The 20,543-nt window shown below is 41.2% G+C and overlaps 1 protein-coding gene across 1 annotated transcript in view; it reads right to left on the reverse strand.

Annotated features, from left to right (window-relative positions):
- The window catches only part of itga9 (integrin, alpha 9), a 62,316-nt gene that overhangs the window by 40,395 nt on the left and 1,378 nt on the right, over positions 1 to 20,543 (reverse strand). Inside the window, exons 3-15 of the mRNA XM_015944486.3 lie at positions 19,463 to 19,569; positions 17,055 to 17,178; positions 14,949 to 15,016; positions 9,977 to 10,106; positions 9,783 to 9,868; positions 9,625 to 9,687; positions 8,959 to 9,096; positions 8,583 to 8,688; positions 6,643 to 6,737; positions 5,051 to 5,141; positions 4,698 to 4,743; positions 4,435 to 4,589; positions 1,769 to 1,929 (exon numbers count right to left, since the gene is read on the reverse strand). Coding sequence (XP_015799972.3) covers positions 1,769 to 1,929; positions 4,435 to 4,589; positions 4,698 to 4,743; positions 5,051 to 5,141; positions 6,643 to 6,737; positions 8,583 to 8,688; positions 8,959 to 9,096; positions 9,625 to 9,687; positions 9,783 to 9,868; positions 9,977 to 10,106; positions 14,949 to 15,016; positions 17,055 to 17,178; positions 19,463 to 19,569 — 1,370 coding nt within the window. The remainder of the gene's footprint in view (positions 1 to 1,768; positions 1,930 to 4,434; positions 4,590 to 4,697; positions 4,744 to 5,050; positions 5,142 to 6,642; positions 6,738 to 8,582; positions 8,689 to 8,958; positions 9,097 to 9,624; positions 9,688 to 9,782; positions 9,869 to 9,976; positions 10,107 to 14,948; positions 15,017 to 17,054; positions 17,179 to 19,462; positions 19,570 to 20,543) is intronic.

A 20,543-nucleotide genomic window follows, 5' to 3' on the forward strand; every position in this document is an offset into this window, starting at 1 on the left:
TTCTGTTAGCGCTACAAAGCTATTTGTGTGTGCAGTATGAGACGTGGCTTTCAGCTTCTTCCAGAAGAGGAGATGAAGCGGGAGGCAAGATCTGCTCGGGTGCAAGATCGGCTCGGTGTCCGTCGACTGCCGATGACGTCAAAGTAGTTGATTGGCTGAACATGAACCTTACGGAATTACATAATCACGTTACATTGTTATCACGTTACGTTGTTATAACGTTACGTTGGTCCAGGCAAATTTTTCTGTTGGAAAGATGGACAACTTTTACAAAGAAATCCATCATTACCTCTTTGAAAATACACTTTTAGCATAGAGTTGCATGTATATTAGGGCTGAACGATTAACTGCATGTGCAATTAAATTGCGATGTGACAAAAGGAGATTTTCTAATCGCAAAGGCTGCAATTTGGCAGTGAGTGGTTAGCACAATGCTAATATACGTGGAAAAACCCATAGGACTGCTAATGCTAATATCAACGATTACATTATTACAAATTATGAATTAGAAACGTGCCAAATGATTACATTTGGAGTCTAATAGAAAGTAAAACTACCATCAATCAAATAAGTACAGACAGATATTTTAGTAAAGCCAGAAAACTTTTAACTCCAGAGTTTTGGCCAGCAGCTATGAGCGTACCTGAACCACGCATGGACAAGACGTCAAAAACTAAACACAAAATACTTCAATAAATGGGACACACTTCTTTCCTGCGAATACAATTTCACAGGTGTTGCTAATACCTATGATCCTTCAAGGGATGTGCTCAAAGAGTTCAACATCATGAATACAATATAGTGTTTTATTTTACAAATACCATTATAAACACAAACTCACGTCTCAAGAAACATTATTTTAATAACGAAACGGCAAAATTCTTTCCAACAATATAGATGTGTAGTGTATTTTGTCCGAGTGGGTTTGCCGTACTTTGACGTCATCGGCAGTCGAAGGACCCCGAGCCGATCTTGCACCCGAGCAGATCTTGTACCGACACCGGAGCTGTGGCTGTTTAAATTTCTAAATCTCCTCCTCTATGATGTCAGATTTGAAAGAAATGATAACTGATACTCCTCTTTCACGTGTGTGAGCTGTATGACTTACAACTTAGATGAATAACGAGAGCAGAGCACAGCAACGACAGCCTCCCTCAGCTGGTAGCTCTGCCTCCCACAGTGAAACAGCCTGAAGAGCATCACTAATAACACCAGTGAAATTTACAGGCCTGCTGTGGGCCTCCGTAATAAAGCAGCGCAGCATGGCTGGTACCCTCGGGATGAGGAGCCTCGACGTGGAACACAAGACTAAATCATAGAGAGAACACAATGAGGGGACTATGCAGTGACACAGGAGAGTCTGTTTCCTGTTTTTGCAGGCGCACATTTGAGCAGCAGGGTTTCAGGGACCATCACACTCCAGAAGGTTAACTTAAACCTAAACCAACATGGTGACACAAAAAGCTTCCCATGGAATTTCTGCTGAACTGAGGCCTTCGACCCCTCAATGAACTCTAATAAGCAACAAAATAGCTCCTCTTCCTTTTGTTATTTACAAATTTCTCTTGTTCTTCTGGGTAAACGGACTGAATTGCTCGAAGTAAAGTCAAAAATGAATAAATTCAGAAGTGAAACAGGCCTCACGAGCAAATATCTCTAGTTGCTGTAGGGGTGGGAGCTGAGTAGACATCAGCTGCGCACATGAATGAGGGCTCGGGTGACCTGTCACAAACACAGCCAGCTGAGGAACTGCACAAGCCACTCTTACCTTAACGTAGGCAGTGTAACGCCGGCACGCCTCTCTGTTGATGTCCAGGTTCAGCTGCTGGCTCATCTGGCTGATCTGAGATCCAACCTGAGTGAAGTAAATCCTGGGCGGCTGGCTCTTGTGCCGCTTATCCACATCAGCAGTCAGGTTGTACAGCAGCTCTGGGAAGAGACGGAAACACGGTTACAACCCTGAGCAGCGCTTTATGCAGTTTGGTCTTCTGGTAAACGCTTATTAAAACATTGCGGGAGGGAAGGTTTCGGTGGGTTTAATGACATTTCCCAGAGTTTGCTGCTGTAGTAAACAATCCTTCATTAACGAGGCAGGGAAGGACGTGAAGTTCAGCCAAACAAAAACATTTGTGGTGATACTTTTATGGTTAAAGCTGAACTAAAATTAGGATTAACAATGAATTAGGTTTGATGTGCAGCTGTTTGCAACGAGGGACAACATTTAAAGGCTTCTGGCTGTTTAAAGTCTGTTTCTCTTAAAGAATCAGCCTCTTTCTGAGGTGATTTCCTGTAGAGGGTGTCATACTGGTAGAGCAGTGGGAGGGGTGGTCAACACACCCAGTTTGGACCACTGTTTCTGTTGTCCCACTGAGCAAACGCCATGAGCTCATTCCAGAGGAGGTGAAGGAAGGTTTCATTAAGTCACCAAACACATGGTGCTTCAATTTCCATGGCGATGGCCAGACGGCTACACAGAGAGGCTTTATTCCTACAGACCAGGACATAATCATTATGTAACAACAGGGCTCCTGTTCCCCTGGGGGGTGGGGGTGGACTGACCACACCCAAACTCTAGAACAGGGCTCGCTGAAACCACACCAACACGTTAGCCAACTCAGACGAGTAAGTCAGACTGACCGTGTTGATGACATTTCTCAGAATTTTTTGTTTGTGTTTCACATCATAAAAAACCACATTATGACAAAAATGGGTTCGGTTGCTTATCATGATCCAAGGCGCTTTTCTCATCTGGAAACTTCTAATTTGCATGTTTACTGGGAGAAAGACGCGGTTAAAGACAAAAAAATATGTCCATCCATCCATTGTCTGAACCCGCTTGTCCATGTAGGGTCGCGGGGGTGGGGGTGGGGGGGATGTGGGGGTGGGGGGGGTGCCTATCTCCAACGGTCAATGGGCAATCAGGCGGGGTACACCCTGGACAGAGAGCCAGTCCATCGCAGGGCAACACAGAGACACACAGGACAAACAATCATGCACACACACACACACACACACTCACACTCACACCTAAGGACAATTTAGACAGACCAATTAACCTAACAGTCATGTTTTTGGACTGTGGGAGGAAGCCGGAATACTCGGAAAGAACCCGCGCATGCACAGGGAGAACATGCAAACTCCATGCAGAAAGATCCCAGGCTGGGAATTGAACCCAGGACCTTCTTGCTGCAAGGCAACAGCTCTAACCACTGCACCACTGCGCAGCCCCCATAAAATATATATTTAGGATATTTAACATCCACAAGTTTTCTTTGTGCAATCTATTGATCAGAAAGACCAAAGATAGGCTTAAATACTGAAATGATATCATGTCTACTTCCACTTACTGGTTTTTACTGGATCACAACTTTTTTATTTGAAGGAGATTTCTTGGTTGTTGTTTCTTTAATAACCACAGAAGTAGGCCTGCATCTATCTGAAAGTCATTTTTCAATGCCTTTGCTTTGTTTTTGTTAGACTTTAACTTAAATAAAAGTCAGAGCAAAATGCATCAAAATCAACAAACCAACTAACCAAGCAATCAGTCAGCCAGCCAACCAACTAACCAACCAGCTAACCAGTAAGCCGGCCTGCCAACCAACCAATTAACCAGTCAGCCAACATACCAACCGACCAAACAACTAGTCAGCCAGCCAACCAACCAACCAACTGATCAGCCAACCAGCTAGCCAACATTTATGCAGTTTTGTCAGGGAGGCCCAGACTTTCCTCTTCCCAACCAGTTGGACCAGCTCCTCTGGGGGAATCCCAAGGTGTTCCCTGGTCAGCTGAGATACATTGTCCCTCCAGGGTGTCCTGGGTCTCCTCCCAGTTTGGTGTGCTGGGAATACCTCACCAGGGAGGGGTCTTAACCAGATGTCCTAGCCACCTCAACTGGCTCCTCTTGATGTGGAGGAGCAGCGGATGATCTATTTCAAACCCCTCCTGGATGACCAAGCTTCTTACCCAATCTGTAAGGGAGAGCCCAGCCACCCTGTGGAGAAAGCTCATTTCGGCTGCTTGTATCCGCAATCTCAATCTTTCAGTCACTACCCAAAGTTCGTGTCCATAGGTGAGGGGGTGGGAATGTAGATCCAATAGTTAATCAAGAGCTACAGCTTCCGGCTCAGCTCTCTCTTCCCAACAGACCGGTACAATGCCCACATCACTGCAGACACAACATCAATCCACCTATCGATCAAAAAAATATAAAATGTAAAAAAAACAAACTTTTTTTTCCCCAGTGCAGTCTTTTATTCAAGGTTGAAACCATGCCAGCTGCTCTCGAGTTTTCTTTCTTTTTTTTTCTCCTACTTTATGTGTAAACTTAAAAGCACAAATGATCTATTCATCTCAATCTTTGAAAAACATTAAAAAGCCCAAAAGGGAACAACAGACCCAGAGCTTGTCAAACATGACTTGAGCCTGTCTCACCGATTTGTCCAGGCAGCTGTCTTCCCCTGAAGAGCATGCAGACGGTGACGTTGAAGCAGTTCAGGTTCGGGTGGCCCTCGTGGCACTGTGGCACGGATATATTGATGGAGACGGGTAAGAAGATGGAGACATCCACTGTAATGATAGGTCGGGACCTGAAACCACATAATTCCAGTCAGAAACACAGTGTTGGACAAAACTGATCATTTAAACCACCGTGGAGTTAAAATAAGTAAAAAGTAAAGCTTCAGCATCACTCTCACCTAAGCAGCACCACACTGTCTGCCATGAAAGCTCCGATTGTGACATCTGCAGCAAAGACATGATTGATTTGGAAAACCATAAAGCAGATATGACACGAATGCAAAGTCTGCAGTCAGCAGTCTTTACACCTGCAGATCCAAAACAATGCTCAGAGGTCTTTAACCATCGTGCAGCCTCAGCTTGACTTTCAGCTGTGGAATGCAGTAAACAACATGCTTCTGTCACGAGTGTCTGCTTGTGACTGAGAATAAGAGGCAACAACCATAACGGTGTAAAAACAGATTTATGCCTTTTAAACACGTGTTTAAGTTGATTTCACGGTTAAAGAGAACCTGGTAGAATCATGTTGTACCTGCGTATCCATTTCCATCCATGTCCACATTCCCAGAGATGGACTGGCCAAACATCTGCAGACCAGGGCTTACACTGCGCCCAGCCAGTTTCTGGAACAAATGGTACCAGCCTTTAGGTAACTAAATATGGATATGTGAGCCAAAACAGACAGAGCTGTGCATGATTTGTTTTTCCAATATGCTTTTTTTATTTTTTAAGTTCAAACGCTTGTAACCTTAAACTTTCAGAAAAAAAAAATTGAAAACAACAAGAGTGAAAAAATAAACAACTTTATTTAGTTTTCCCATGTTGTTAGTTTGGCTTATTTGAGTTATTGTTTTTAGAAATTTGGAAGGAATCCGGCCTGATTAATTTGTTTACTGACGGCTCTCAGATGAGGTAGTTTGATCACCTGCTACAATTTTGATGCTTGTTTTGTGAGATGAAAACCAGGGTGTGACTCATAACTACTGGAAAAGACAACACGTCCCAAACGTCTTTCCCCGAGGACAGCCTGAAGAGTGGTGTGTCCATTCCCCCGTTACTACTGAGACACTAAAATTGACAGAGTGGTTTGCAGAATGGACCAGTGGCCTAAGTTACAGAAGGGAGGGGGAATTGCTGTGTGCAGTGGTTAAAAGTGAAAATATTTAGTTTGAGGAACATTTTCTGGTTACTTAGGACTTGTTCACAAGCTCTGCAAGTCCAAATCATCCCAAAGATAAATCATCACCTGTCACTTTGTCTGTGACCGTTTTATTTGCCATATAGCATTTTATGAATAACAAAGACTGGAAAACAGTTAAATAATTCACAAACAACACTTACCCTTATAAACAAAAATGGGTGAAGAATGGAGAAAAAGCTGATAAATTATAACAAATAGCATAAAGCACATGGAGCAGCAGAATGCCATCACGTGTACAGTAACATTTTTAAAGATATAAAAGAAAAACATGGAATTTTTTTCATTTCTTGACATTAAATGAAGACTTGAAGGATTAGTTTTTACATGTATGAGAAATAAATCAGCTAATCAGTGGAACTGGATTTTGGTAGTTTCTAAATATGAAACCTAAAAGCAGCATTGTGAGAATTGGAGTGTGCCTAGAAAAGAACCTTGAGGAACTCCTCACATAAGTGGACTACAGAACCTGAGAAACTCCTTTCTGTCAGTTATCATTTGGATGATTGTAGTTTGTTTTAGACACTGGTCAAGCTGAGATAAAAGTCCCAACAGAAGAAGGTGATTTGGAACCCATAAAAGTGTTATTAGGTGGCATTGCTTAAAATTAAACTAAAACTTATTGGAGATGTAATTTTTTTCTCAGAAAAGTTTGTCAGTTGCATAAAACAATTTTTGGGAATGGGTTGGTAATTGGACTAAGAAGATGGATTTTCCCACGGTGTATTTAAAGGTGGTTGGAGCACAGCCTGAACTGGTCACCTCAGTAATGGTCACCTCAGTACCGAGGTAAATTCAAAGGTAAACAAACAAAAAGACAATTTCAAACCATAATAAAATACAAAAAGTAATGCAGAACAAATTGGAAATTTGATTGCATGTTTTTACTGCATCATGTCAGATAAAATAATATTTTATTTTCTTACCATGGAGTATTTTCTGGTAATCCCTGTTGCATCTCCGTGATAGATATAGACAGCTCCTCCATAGTCGTCCTCTTTAGGTGCTCCTATGGCCACGTCTGAAGAGACAAATAAGGAGAAAAAATGTTCCAGTGAAAAGCTGGCGCACAAACGTGTATGAATGTGTAGAAATAGCCTTCATTAACCTTCTGTTCACTTTCAACTGGCCAGTGCTTAGGAAATAAGCTCTCAAAAAAAAGAAAAGACTTGTAATACGATAATTAAGCATTGTTAGTGACCAAAAAACTCATGTGACTCATGTGAATCTTACACGGAGATGAAAACGGGACAGGAGCATGAGACGGACGCCAAGTTGCGCCTTCAGATCCACACCGTGGAAGTGCCAGGAAAACAGACAGGATAATCATAAGTCTCTAAGTGTGAGGATAATTTGGTTTGTGCCTACGCTGCTCCTGTATATATGAGTGCCAATTCACTCTATACTGCAGGGGGAAAAAGACAAGCTTTGACACACCTAAGGATAATGTCAACCAGTGGAGCTCTCTTTGTTGCTCCATGTGGGGAAAATAAATGCTGGAACTTACTTTATCTGGCCTTGGTGGTGCAGATTAAAGTTTTCTCATCTTTTTGTTTAAAATACTCTTCACATACCAATGGCAACCAAATAATTAAATGTTTTAGCAAAAAAAAAAAAAAAAGAATCATTTTAATCAGCTCTGAAACTAAAAATCCTGGAAAACCCTCATCCAATCATTGTGAACGTCCCATTCTTAATGACTGGATCCTGATCCGTCCATAAAACTGCCCTCTGACCTTCCCTCCCCTCTCTACACTTACCCCTCTTTGTGTACAAATTGTGCATTATCAGCTTGGAGCAGCTGAACAGGAAGCTAACCTTGACTGTCTAATGTAACGAACTGAAAGTGCTGTTGTTTGTTTGCAATTTTAATTTAAGGTGTTGTTTCACATGTTCTGTTCAGAGTCTTGCTGTATTCTTGATGGGAAACCTGGTAAGTGACGGACCTGTTGTCTGTGAGCGCAGGCTGTCCTTTGTCAGCTGGCAGAGCTGTCGGTTGGTTTTTTGCCTTAGCACTATGTGTGTCGGAAGCCGCTTGAGAGGAAAGAGGGAGTGGAAGGGGGTTCGGGGCAGATTCTAGAAGTTTTAACCTGTTTTTTATGGAGTTCTTCCCAGATTGTTGGTGGCGCTGAGCTGCTGTTATTTTGAAGCTAGGAATAAACCACGAAAGCTGAAAACACCCTAATTTTTCACCATAAAAATGTCTCACTAGGCTATATTATTGGCTGCATGGTGGTGCAGTTGTTAGCACTGTTGCCTCGCAGCACAAAGGTTGCAGGTTCGAAACTCGGCTGCGGCCTTTCTGCGTGGAGTTGCGTGTTCTCCCCATGCATGCGTGGGTTTCCTCCGGGTACTCCGGTTTCCCCCACAGATCACAACATGCTCTATAGGTTATAAATTGTAAGTCGCTTTGGATAAAAGCGTCTGCCAAATAAATAAACATAAACATATTAGCTGTCAAGCTAAACTGTTATATGGTTATAGACGTGCAGTTATGCAGGAATTATTGCAGAAAACTTGCCAACAATAGGTTGAAAATGTAAAACTGAACCCTCAGGAACAAGCATTCTGTGTTCCTGTATCCTGGAGGTATGGCTAAAAGGGGGTTGGACCTTTTGAATTGAGTATTTAAAAAAAAGTAGCTTCCTACTTCCTACAGCAAGAAAAACGCCTCCTATTAGATCTTGTCTTTTCCATTTTGTTGACTATATCCTGCTGGATAATTCAAGGTATATTTAAATTTGCACATATAAAAAAAAATGAATAATTTTAATTGATATATTAGCTTTTTTTAATTTGTGATCTAAAAACAAAAGATGAAGTAAAAACTATACATTCTCTGAGACTTTTAAGTTTTTATACAAACCTTGATAACCATCGTCATCAATGTCTCCAATGGCAGCCAAGCACTCTCCAAAGTGCGCATTGAAAGCATTGTCACCAGTCAAAACTGCATCCTCCTCCATCACCCCCTGCAAAAAAAAAAAAAAAAAAAAAAAAAGATATAGATCAAGTTTTTCATTGTAAAACTCAAAGATCCACTTATTTTAATCAAACGTTATAAATTTACAGGTAAAAGTATCAAATTAAACAACACTGCTGAATAATTTACTGCTTTATCCTTGCTGTTGCTTGGTTAGACATGGATTGAAACGTTACTAATGTATGTGCGTATTTGAGGAAGTGAAATCAGTCTGCTGGTTATAGGTGTCACATTCCTTTTCCACTCATGTCCAACTCACATTGCCCTTGCTGATGTACACAGAAACCTGGCCCTCGTCCCGGAGCTGGCTGTGCATGGGTGCCCCCACCAGCAGGTCTGACAGGCCGTCCTGGTTCAGATCAACTGCACACAATGAGGAGCCAAAGTAAGAGCCCATCTGGAACCAAGTCGAGCCACAGAGCATTGGGTCAGATCACAGACAGTTCCTCAGCAATACATTCACACTAATCACACTTTTATGGATTTCTTTCTACGTTTAAATCTCTATCAGCATAAAGTGACTTCCCTTTAAAAGCATTAGCTACCCTCCCTGGTTTTGGTCTGTGGCGAGTGTGCCGCTTCTTTAAGTCTGTTGCTGCCTGAATAGACATAAACAGTGCAGTTCTAACAACAAAACAATAAGAGCAGCGTGTCTGCAGTGGATCTCAAGGACCAGCAACAGGATTTCTAACAACTAAATGTTTATTTGGTTTCTGGTGTAAGGGAGCAGAATAAGTCAACAAAAATAACACAACGTCATACAATAATTCATAAAAGATGATTTTTAGAAGGTTAGATCTTTGTGTTGAGCTTCCTTTCAAACAAGACTTTCATTCATTTATTTAATTGTTTAGCATTGTTTTATTAAAGTAAAGTAAAAGTGAATCCAATCTTTAGAACAATGAGACGACATCTGAGTTTGTACCATTTTCCCTGAGGCTTGAAAACTCCTCACCAAAGATGCACCATCAAGTTTGAAAATGTAAACCTGTCCAGGAGAGAAACAAAATCACTTTAGAAGGCAACACGAGAGGATTTGAACTCAACAGCCATGCATGAGTGAAAAAGAGAAGAAACTCTTACTTTTCCAACGCCGTTGTGCTGAGGTGCTCCAGCAGCTATGTCTATCATATCAGGAGAGGAGAAATGACCAGCAGTCACAGCGTAGCCTGCGGAAGCAAAAATAATATTTATACTACAATCAGAAAAATCCAACTAGCTACAGAATAAAAATTCTCCAGCATTGTTTAATATCTCAAAAGTGCAGCAGATCTCACCAAGGTAGCTGTATCTGTGAGAGTCGATGGTGTCTTTGTTTAGATTGTATAAGGTGTCAGTCGTTAGATTGTAAACCTTGACTGTTCCAGTCCAGTAGTATGATCCGGGAGCCCCCATCACCACCAGCTCCTGAGAAGGAACATGCCAATAGTCTTAAAGAGCACCTGTGCTCGGTATTTCAACATCTGCTGTCGTCTCTATGAACGAACGCAAGTTGTCCTCTGAGGAAAATAAGCTCTGGCGCTCCTGTTTCAGGAAGTAGAAGTTAGTAATGAGCAGAAAACGGCAGGGTTTGGAGTCTTATTCATCATTATCCATGATATTTGGACATTTAACATCTGATTGGCTAACAGCAACGTAATTCTTCCACTGCCTCCACTCACTCGGCACTGTTGTCGTGTTACTTGCAAAAATAACACAAGCCTAGAGGAGTCGTGTCGTGGAACTGCTAATGCTAATGGTTAGCTTCTACTAGCCAAGACATACCCTGCTCTCTCCAGGCTGCAAAATTAACACAGCCTGGTCGTGAGCCAAGATGGGCAAGTCCATTAATGCAAATTTACAGTGTGACATAGATCTGTATGGCTTTTTCTGACGCGAGTATTTCCCTGACTGTTTTCTTTCTGAGGCTAATGCAGGAAACAGAGATTATAAGAATATTTTCATGTTCAGCCTGCTTATGAAACTCTGAGTGACAAATCACATTTGAAACATAGCAATTATTATACGTGTACTAGTGAACGTTCTCTTTAAGACAGACCGATTGGTGCAATATGCTCCTAACCACACATCCACGAGGCCTAACGGAAGCAGTCCAAATCAAAAGGGAAAGTCGTAATATTCCCACAAAGAACAAAAGAGGAGCAGTAAGGATGCTGTCTTTGATTTCACACACTGAGAGGTTGTTCGTTATCCCAATTAGTTCCACTGTGGGGGAGGGTTGGGGTATGGATTCACCTCCATTTCTTCTTCCACACAAACAAACTAACCAACACAGTCAGGACCTTACACAGCAGGACGCCTTCCCCGTGCAGTGGCGTCAAACATCTGGGCACCACCCGGCGTGTGGAGCAAGGTTCAGACGAGGATACAGCCTTAACAGTTGGATGTCTTTGCTTTCAATTCCTCACATTCTTTAGTTCAAGGAGGGGGGTGGAGTTCAAACGCTTTAACAGATCAACTCTGGCATTCCTGATCGGTGGAAAAAACAGGTAGCTTGATGTTTTCAAAGGCAGTGGTCGTTGTGGAAGCCAGGTCATGCTAGCAGATCATTTGAAACCATTTTCTAGAGAACTTTCAATTTACCTGAAAGTCACTCACTCACTCACTCACTCACTCACTCACTCACTCATCTTAAGCACGTTTCCTCAGTAGGATCACAGAAAGCAGGTGTCTATCTCCAGCAGTCATCGAGCGAGAGATGTTGGATTAATCAGTGACCGATCATTACTAAAGTATAAAAAGTTACTATGAACCAGGCATGAGGAATAAAAAAATCTAAATAATGATAATGTGAATGGATTTTTAAAAAGTCTAAAAAAGGAACAAATTTTGCAAGATCAAAATCTTCGCTTTTTATTAAAACTAACCCAAACAATGAACTCAATAGTCCTCTGCAAACACACGTGTATGCATCCTAATTTAGACTTGTGTCTAAATCGAGCATCACTGAAATCTGAGACGTGAAAAGGACATTTGCAGAGCAAGGCACTCGTGCCTAACACCAGGATTGCATCCTGACGCTAATGCACTGGAAACAAATGGTTTCCCCACGTTTTTGTCTACAGCTGCAGCTTTACTGACTGAATGCCAAACATGCTTTAGACAACAAATGGATTTTTTTTAAATGCATGAAAGGATGTGATGCGTGAAAATCACAGCAGTGTGTAGAAGCATCAGCAAAAAGTTAAAAAGTCCTGCAGAGGTCACATGAACCAAAGCGTATCTGCAGACCGAAACATAAGCTAACACTTAACAGAGGATAATCAGCAGCGTTTTGGTGGCCTCTGGTATAAACCCCATTTGGAGAGTTTGATTTTCCACATCATTTGACATTTTAAACAACTGTGGAAAGATATCATTCAGCTAATTATACAAAATGCCTCTGCTAACTACACTCTAAAAAATAAAATCTTGAATTTACTTAACCAAATTTTGTAAATGGGTTTAGCTAAACCTAGCTGCTTAAATGTAAAGTATACATTTATTTTTAACATATAACAATGTTTAACAGTATATCTTTGCATTTAAGCAACTAGGTTTGATGGAACCAGATGACCTAACTTGGGTGAATAAATTCAACATTTCATTTCTAATCGGGCTTTTCCACCAAATGCACAAGCAGCGCTTAACGTAATAAACACATTTTACCCACAAACTCAGTAACACATCCTTTCCCAATGGGAGCGTCACAGATGCGAAACGCCAGCGAAAGCGTTCCACAGGACCAGAAGGTCACAAAATCACTGGAGACCACACGTGATTTCAGCAGTTCACAAAGAATGCAAGGAGAAAGATGGCAGCATGCATCCAAAAAGGTCTGTGGCAAGTTTTCTGTTCTGTTCACCTCTGCTGTGGAGGTTTCACAGGTAATGATGTACTTTGTTTTTACCAGTTAAAAAGCTGCGTGCGACTTTTACTTTTCAAGTTTTCAGGTGTGTTATGCTGCTTTCTTGTTTGACTTCCTGACTGGCTCAGTTTAAACTGCTGAGCTCGACGCATTCTGGAAGTGCATTGCGTAAAAAAGACTCTAAGCATAAATTTAGAGGAGCAACATGTCACTACGCTTCTCAGACATATCCAACCATCCACTATAATTTGAAATTTAAAGATAATCTGGAGCATTAGTTATGCATTAGAAGTAATTTCTGGTAAAAAAAATAAAATAAAATGAAGCTTTTTGAGAAGGGAACAGTGCAAAGATAGTATAGTGACTACTTTTGTTCTCCAAAATCAAAATTTGAAAAGAAATGTTTTATTTCAATTACCAGAATGGACGACATAAACAAATACACTCTCTGCTGATGAGATTCAACCCCTGTGTTTGATTAGCATGGTTTTATTCTGAAAGTTAACAGTTTATATTTAGCCACTTCCTGTCCCTGACACCTAATCGGATCTCTGTCCTTTCCCTCTCGTTCAGCTGGACTCGCTCTGGGTCAGCTGGATTCCCTTTCCACACAGAACTCCCCCATCCTGACAGGAGACTCAGCTCTACTCTCTCCTTCATCATCTCAGATTGCTGCATGTCCTGCTGGTGACCTCACATTACAAGCTGTTTCATAGCGCCATCAGAGGAGTTCTCTGCAGAAACCATTTGGAAAAACACACATGCTTAAAAAGTTATTGCCACATTTTTGCACAAATGTTCTTTTTCTTATTTTCTCAGATGATTTTGGTTTGTCTGATACATATCCATGTAGAAGTTTGACAATCAATCTGTTATTTGATAATCCAGCTATTTAAAAAGTAATTTACTTCTCCGATATTAGTATAATTCTTAAATTTACTGGGGAAAATTAAAAATAAATAAATACACACACACACACACACACACACACACACACACACACACACACATAAATATATACACACACAAATATGTATATACACACATACATGTATATATACATGTGGAAAAAATCTTGGGATACACATATATATGTATATATATATATATATATATATATATATATGTATATATATATATATATATATATATATATATATATATATATATATATATATATATATATATATATATATATATATATATATATATATATATATATATGTACCTGAACACTGCTTTTAAATTTGGATTAAATCTTTCAGTGTATCAATTAGGCCTGGGCGATAAATCGATTTAATGAATTAAATCTAATTTTTTGTTGCGGGCGATAAAAAAAAAAGTTAATCGGATTTTTATGTAATAGCGCCATTTTGGCCCCCCCGGATCTTCCGTAGCATTAGTTTCAAATAACCACAACAACAACGTCACAAGCACGCACACAAAACCGCAACAGCAAGCGACTCTATGGCCACCAGTGAGAAAGGAATGAAGTCATCCGTTGTTTGGAACCGGTTTAGGTTTGCTGCGATGGACGTGGAGCGTGGCACTTTTATTCCAAGAGGGTGTTCGTTCATTCATTATTCATCTCAGAAATGAGGGTTACATTTGTCTTGCTTGTGATTAAATAAAAGACAAAATTGGCTTTAAGTGCCCTCCATTTGTGCTTATTGCTATTCTTCATTATTGAGGGGGAGAGAGAACCGGAAAAAAATCGTGAAACAAATTAAAAAATATAAAATCGGAGATTTCGTTTTAAGGCCGTATCGCCCAGCCCTCGTATCAATATTTTCTTACATTTATGTGATCCAGCTCGATCTCACTACTTGCCAGCTAACTATATGATAGTGGAGGTTGAGCATAAAAGTATGTTGGTGTTCCTTTTAGGGAGTTAGTATTATTTTAAAATTGAGTGAAAAGAAGAAGAACAACACCACAGTGAAATGCTGTCCTTACCTCTCTGAAAACAGCAAAGGCTGTTTAGTTTGGCCCGGGCTTAACGTTTAGAAAATAAAAGAACTGATTTGCACAGCGAAGGCGATCCGTAGGATGTGAAACGGTGTACAAGAGCCAACCTAAGTGGCTCATACAATTAGCAAACTGCTTTTCTAACATGATGAAATTATGTCCATATTTGTATGCATGAAGGGGAAAATCCATTTTATGCAAAGCACATGAAACAGACTAATGCAAGAAAATGAACCGGTGAGCATAACAAAGTAAATGAAAGCACAAAAAATAAACTCCTTCAGCACTTTCATTTACCACAAAGAGAACTGACTGATGAAGTTTCCAAGGTTTCCAGGCAGCAGCATAAAGACTTGAACGAACAATCTCTATTGAAGATTCAAAGAAACGAGGGATTAGATGTGTTGTGAAGACGAACAAGCGCTGTTACTGACCTCTGTGAAAACTCCCGCTATCCCAGCTTGGCACGAGCCGTGCTCTTCCCCATACTTCTGCTTATAGTCTGCAAGAAAAAACAAACCGCAAATTATTTCACTGTGTGCTTAAGCCAGCATTAACCGGAGTTTTTCCTGCATTCCATATGGAGCTAGTGAAAGAGCCGGTCCCATCCAGGAGGAATCCAGGGGCACAAGGCAGACTGAAGGAAGGGGTACAACACTGTTTTTTTTACCAAAACGACCAAGAATAAGAGGCGTGTGCTTAGGTTACATAAATGATGAGCTTGGATTTGAGTAAAACGTGCTGTAAATAGGGTCACATGCAGAAAGTAGCAACAAGAGGCAGCAAAGGAAGTCTAATGCTGACCTGGGAGCACAATTAAAGTCCATATAACAGCCTCTGACAAATGGCTCCATGTCAAATTATAGACTAAGCATGCAGGAGTAAAAAATATTTCTCAGTACATTCATTTTTTATGTAATAGAAAACATGTAGGAGGAAGAGGTTTGATTTACTACGACATGTTGCCTCAAATAAACCTCATTTCTGAGAAATCCAGCCTAAATCATCGCTCGTTCAAACGGGCTGTTGTTGCACCTTTGTGGTAAAGCGTTTCAAAACACAGAAGTTACGTTGGACTGGAAGATGGATCAAGCTTCAAGGCTTCGCCGCTGCTCCTGCCAGGACACCACTTACAGCCCAGAACTCCTCCTGGTGTTTGAGATAACGCTCAAAGATGAAACCTTTAGTGATAAACAGATCTGAAAACTGGCTCAAATCTGAGATTCTGGACTCAGATTAATCCATGAGATCACTCAGTAAATAAGGAAATAAAAACAATCTTTATGAACATTAGTAGTGGATAATAATTTCTATACAAAAGGGCATGAAGTGTAGTTTGATGATTGTGACTAAGAGGTTTTATAGGAACAAGCAGAGGCGCCTTATCCATAAGGGACGTTATGGTGTCACCCTTCCTGACATAAAGGAAAACAATTCTTAAAAATAACGTTCATTTTTCCACATCCGTTTCACCAGTTGTGTCTCATGAAACAGCAATTTTCCTCCAACAGACTTATTTAAATTATACCTGGGGCATTGGGAAAAGCTCCATCTGAAGTGCAGTAAACCACCAATCGTGTTCAGTTGCTAGGGAGAACTGGATCATTTTTGGCAAATCAGCATCACTGAATTTAAAGCATCTGGAGTGCTGGCTACTAGCATCCATGCTACAGGAAACAGCTAGCTAGCATGCTAGTAGGTGCTGGATAGCACCCAGATAATGTGGTAGGAAATCGATTGCATCTGCATGTAAACGGCTCAGTCGAGTTCATGTCGGTAGCATGTCAAGACCACGGCTCACTTCCGTGGGCTTCTGATAATATCACTGCCACAAAGTAACTTGTGCAACACCACCAAACGGTACATTAAATACCAAACAAGCTGTGCTGCACTGTTATCTATTTCTTCGGCCATTGTTTCCCATTTTCACTTTGTCTGCTTCACTTCGCCAGTGTTTGTTTACTAGACTGCGTTGCAATAAACTAACTGGAAAAATACAGACACAAAGGGGTGCACGTCGCCACCTACTGCACCGAAATGGAACGAACTTCATGTGAGGGTTCAGTTTTCTATCATACATGGAAAAGGCTGGATTGACTTAGATGCACATGTAAACACTCTGACTCACTGTCATACCTGTAAATGTTTCAGTAAAATGTGTTTCTTTCCTCTCATTTTAAGTGATTATAATGTTCAAAACAGTGCACGCTTTGAGGTGTGCATGGTTTAAGCAGATGATTAACTGAGACACAAACCAGCGTAGACCAGCATAGCTGGTTACCAGTATATGTTGTATTTTGGTGCTGGTAGGCTGGTCCAGCATACGATGCTATTCCAGTATGGAATGCTAGTGATGGGAAGCTGGATTAGCATGCATGGCCAGCATCCCATCTTGGACCAGCACCAAAACACAACATATTAATCAATCGATTGATTGATTGATTGGTTGTTTGGTTGATTGATTGATTGATTGATTGATTAATTGAAGAATTGATTTCACCAGCCACCACCATCCAAAGGTGCTCTTGCTTCTACTGTACCTTCATAACAAGGGATGAGCGGTTTAGTGCTGCCCTGAAGTGTCGGGGAGATGATGGAGCAGTATCCATGTGGAAGGATGTGCTCTGATTCATAGTAGACGTTTTTCCAGCGGTGAGCACAGGCCTGCAAGAGAAAACCAGAACTCATTCGGTAAGCACGAACACATCAGACCGTACGCAAGCCTTCCCCCAACCACGCTGAAGATTTCCTCCTCGCTGAGCTGGAGTCAGTCCGTCTCTGTGGCTGTCAAATGATCGTCAATGAGAGAGGGAGGATTAAAACTCGTCCATAACCCCCTGACCATACTGTAACGGCCCTGGTCTGTGGTGTGAACATCTCTGATGCAGTCTGAGGTCTGTGTTTGCCAACATTTTCACATCAACGTTTGTGTTTTAAAGATTTTTCGGTTTTCAAAAGACAAAACTGCTCCTGAAACAACCAACTGGAGGAACCAGAAGTTCAAACATCCCAGAAAGGAGCTGAGCAAAACTAGATCAAAAGACAAAAAACAAACTCCCACTTGAGCATCCTTCTTCCCAAAGAGGGAGAGTTTCTTAAACTGACGTATGAAGCTCTACAACAATATTGTGCTGTTGCTCTTCCAAAATGAGAAATTCCACAAATCGATAACCAAACAGGATAATACAGTCTAGAGTCTGAAGTTAGTGCAAAACAAACCATGTGAATGTGTTAATATGGTAATAATCCCCCCACCCCCTGGGGGACTGGCGGTGGAGCTCCTGTGGCTCTGGGGGACAGCTCTGGATGCCTCTGTGCAGACGAAGTCCACTTAGCCCCCCCCCCCCCCCCCCCCACACACACACACACACGCACACACACACACACATAATCACAGCAGAATACAATACACAGACAGAAAATGAGACCTCAGCAGATTGCTGGCATCAGATAACTCTCTGGGAGAGAGGTTGGAGTTATCGTGCTTGCACAGTTCAAGTTAGCCTGCACTTTCTTAGCTTTGAGGAGTTCACAAACAAAGCATTCACTGAACGCACTTATGAAATCACGGTTGCACACATCTGCCTGGCAGCCGTCTTTCTTCAGCACGCGGAGGCACAGCAACACGTGGCTTCACAGAGAAAACTCCTGTTTTATTGTGACCTCATCAGAACGGCCAAAGAGTGTGCAGCTAAAAGTGTGATGTTATGCAACCGAACGCCCACATCCCCAGGGCTGACAACTCCAGGAATCACTCCGATTTTAGACAAGCTGATTGACAGGTAATGCAAAAGGGTCGGAAGCCGGCACATTCCCTCAAAGAAAATCCCACTGAAAAGAAGAAATGGAGGACAGAATACAAAGATCTGGACATCATCTGAGGGAGGAATTCTCTCTGACATTTAAATCAAACATTCACCTGTAGGAGCATGTCACTTAGAAACAAACAAAAAAAAAACACGTCCCCATAAAGCCCAGCTCACCACTCGCCCACCACAGGAGACGGGGTGGCTGCCCATAAATGGGATCACCTCAGTTGAGCTAAAGCCTATAAACAAACTCTGCCAAATGTCACCCAGCACCTCTTTGACTTTAAAGGGGACATATTATGACTTTTTTTTGTTTCAATAGTTCCATTGTCAATAACAAACATGTTCATTTAGTTTTTTGCAACAAATCCCTCTTGCATGAAGTAATTTCAGTGGTTTTGCCCATGACATTTTCAGTACTTTCCAGAATTAGCCATTTCATGGCTTTGTCACTTTAAGATTTCAAGCTGGAGCTGGTCACGATCACCCCTGCCCTGCTCGTGCTGCGATAAGATGAAGCTCCAATATCCGGGAGTAGCTCGTAATAGAGTTGCTGCTTTTCCAGCAGCAGCTCTCTCTTGCATTCTAGTTTCCTCATTTGTGACATCACAAAAGGGGGCTTTTGAAACTGCTTGTTTTTGGCACATAGTTCCTAAAACACAACACTGACAGAAAATGGATGAATAGATTTTTTAACATTTGGCAGAACAAAAGGATGCATAAGGTGAGTTCTGCATTGCATGTCTCCTTTAAAACTATGTTCTCTCTCTCTCTTATTGGCAGAAACAATCTTCTGATTTGCTGACTCTTGCAGCTCATCACACGAGGAGAAGGTATTACAGAAATATGTAAACACAAGACCATTTCCACATGGCTTCTGTTCTTCCAGCTTTACATATGCAAAAAGTCACTAAGTTCTCTCGTTTTACACTCTTTGTTTTCGTTCCTACTTGTGCCAGGCAAAGCTTGTAAGACTGGAGAGCTCAGGGGGTGATGTCGGGACCAGCTGTGGTTTTAAAAGCGTGGTTCATGGGGAGACATTTGTAACGATGATGCTGGTTTCATTTGGTCTGTTTTTATGAGCAAATGTGGTTAAATAAACTGTGGAGGGAACTTTGGTTCTGTGTCCGTGGACTCACCAGGATTTTTCCATTAACTTTGTCCTGACGAGCCAGGCTGACCCCCATCCACTCGTCAGCCCTGTCTCCTTGACACGTCTTCCCACACGACTCCCTCGGCTTGTTTCCTGAAAGACAACGAGAGCAGTTTGCAGTTGTTGAGTCATCGGGATGGAGGAACAAGTCATTAGTTTCTTCTGACTGGGCCAGCTGACAGTTTAGCATTTTATTCATCAAACAATCTGAAAAGAAAAAAAAAAGGATTGGAACTTCTTTAGGGCTAAAAATAACTTTTTATAACCAAGAGTCTGTAGAGAGTTAGATTCTGATTAAATTATGTAGATTTGAGTCGACTATCTTAGAGATAATAAAGAGAAAATGTAGCTGTAGTGATTGGGAAACGGAGCGTGGTTCATCGTCCTCTTATGCACCATTTCCCAGTTATCACTACAGCTACATTTTCTCTTTATTACAGTCAGTGACTTGATGCAATTTGCTGGGTTCCTTATATAGGAAAAAAAAAATTCTGATTGGCTTAATGAACTGACCTGAATTGGAATGTTTACTATGTGAAGTGCCTTGAGAGGGCACTTGTCATGATTTGGCGCTATAGAAATAAACTTGAATTTAATTGAATTGTCATTTTCTTGTGCAGCAGAAGAAAATTTTTTGCAAGCTTTTTTAAATTTCTGTCAGCAGTTTTCCCACTTTAAAATTCTCACTTCACTTCATCCTTCCTGTTAACTGCTCACAAGTTTTATCATAAAAAACTTCAACTGACCAGCTCACCGTGACAGAAATATTAACTTTTGGAAAATGTTTAAATGCTTTGGTCCATCTGCACAACAATCAGCACCACACTTCTGACAGAACCAACATCTCTGGCCCAAATTAGTACACAGTAATCAATGAACCCTTCTCTCGGAATGCTGCAATCCAAAAACGTGATCCTGGTCCGGACGGCTATTCAGCATATTTTAGTAGTTTCTCTGCTTCAACACATTATTTTAATCAGCAGATCATCATCAAACTTCTGCAGAACTAGACAACCTTCTGAACAGGTGATTCAACCATTGAATTATGTGTTTTAAAGCAAGGAAAC

Source organism: Nothobranchius furzeri, chromosome 12, assembly GCF_043380555.1.
Source record: "Nothobranchius furzeri strain GRZ-AD chromosome 12, NfurGRZ-RIMD1, whole genome shotgun sequence".
In the NCBI taxonomy this organism is placed as follows: Eukaryota; Metazoa; Chordata; class Actinopteri; order Cyprinodontiformes; family Nothobranchiidae; genus Nothobranchius; species Nothobranchius furzeri.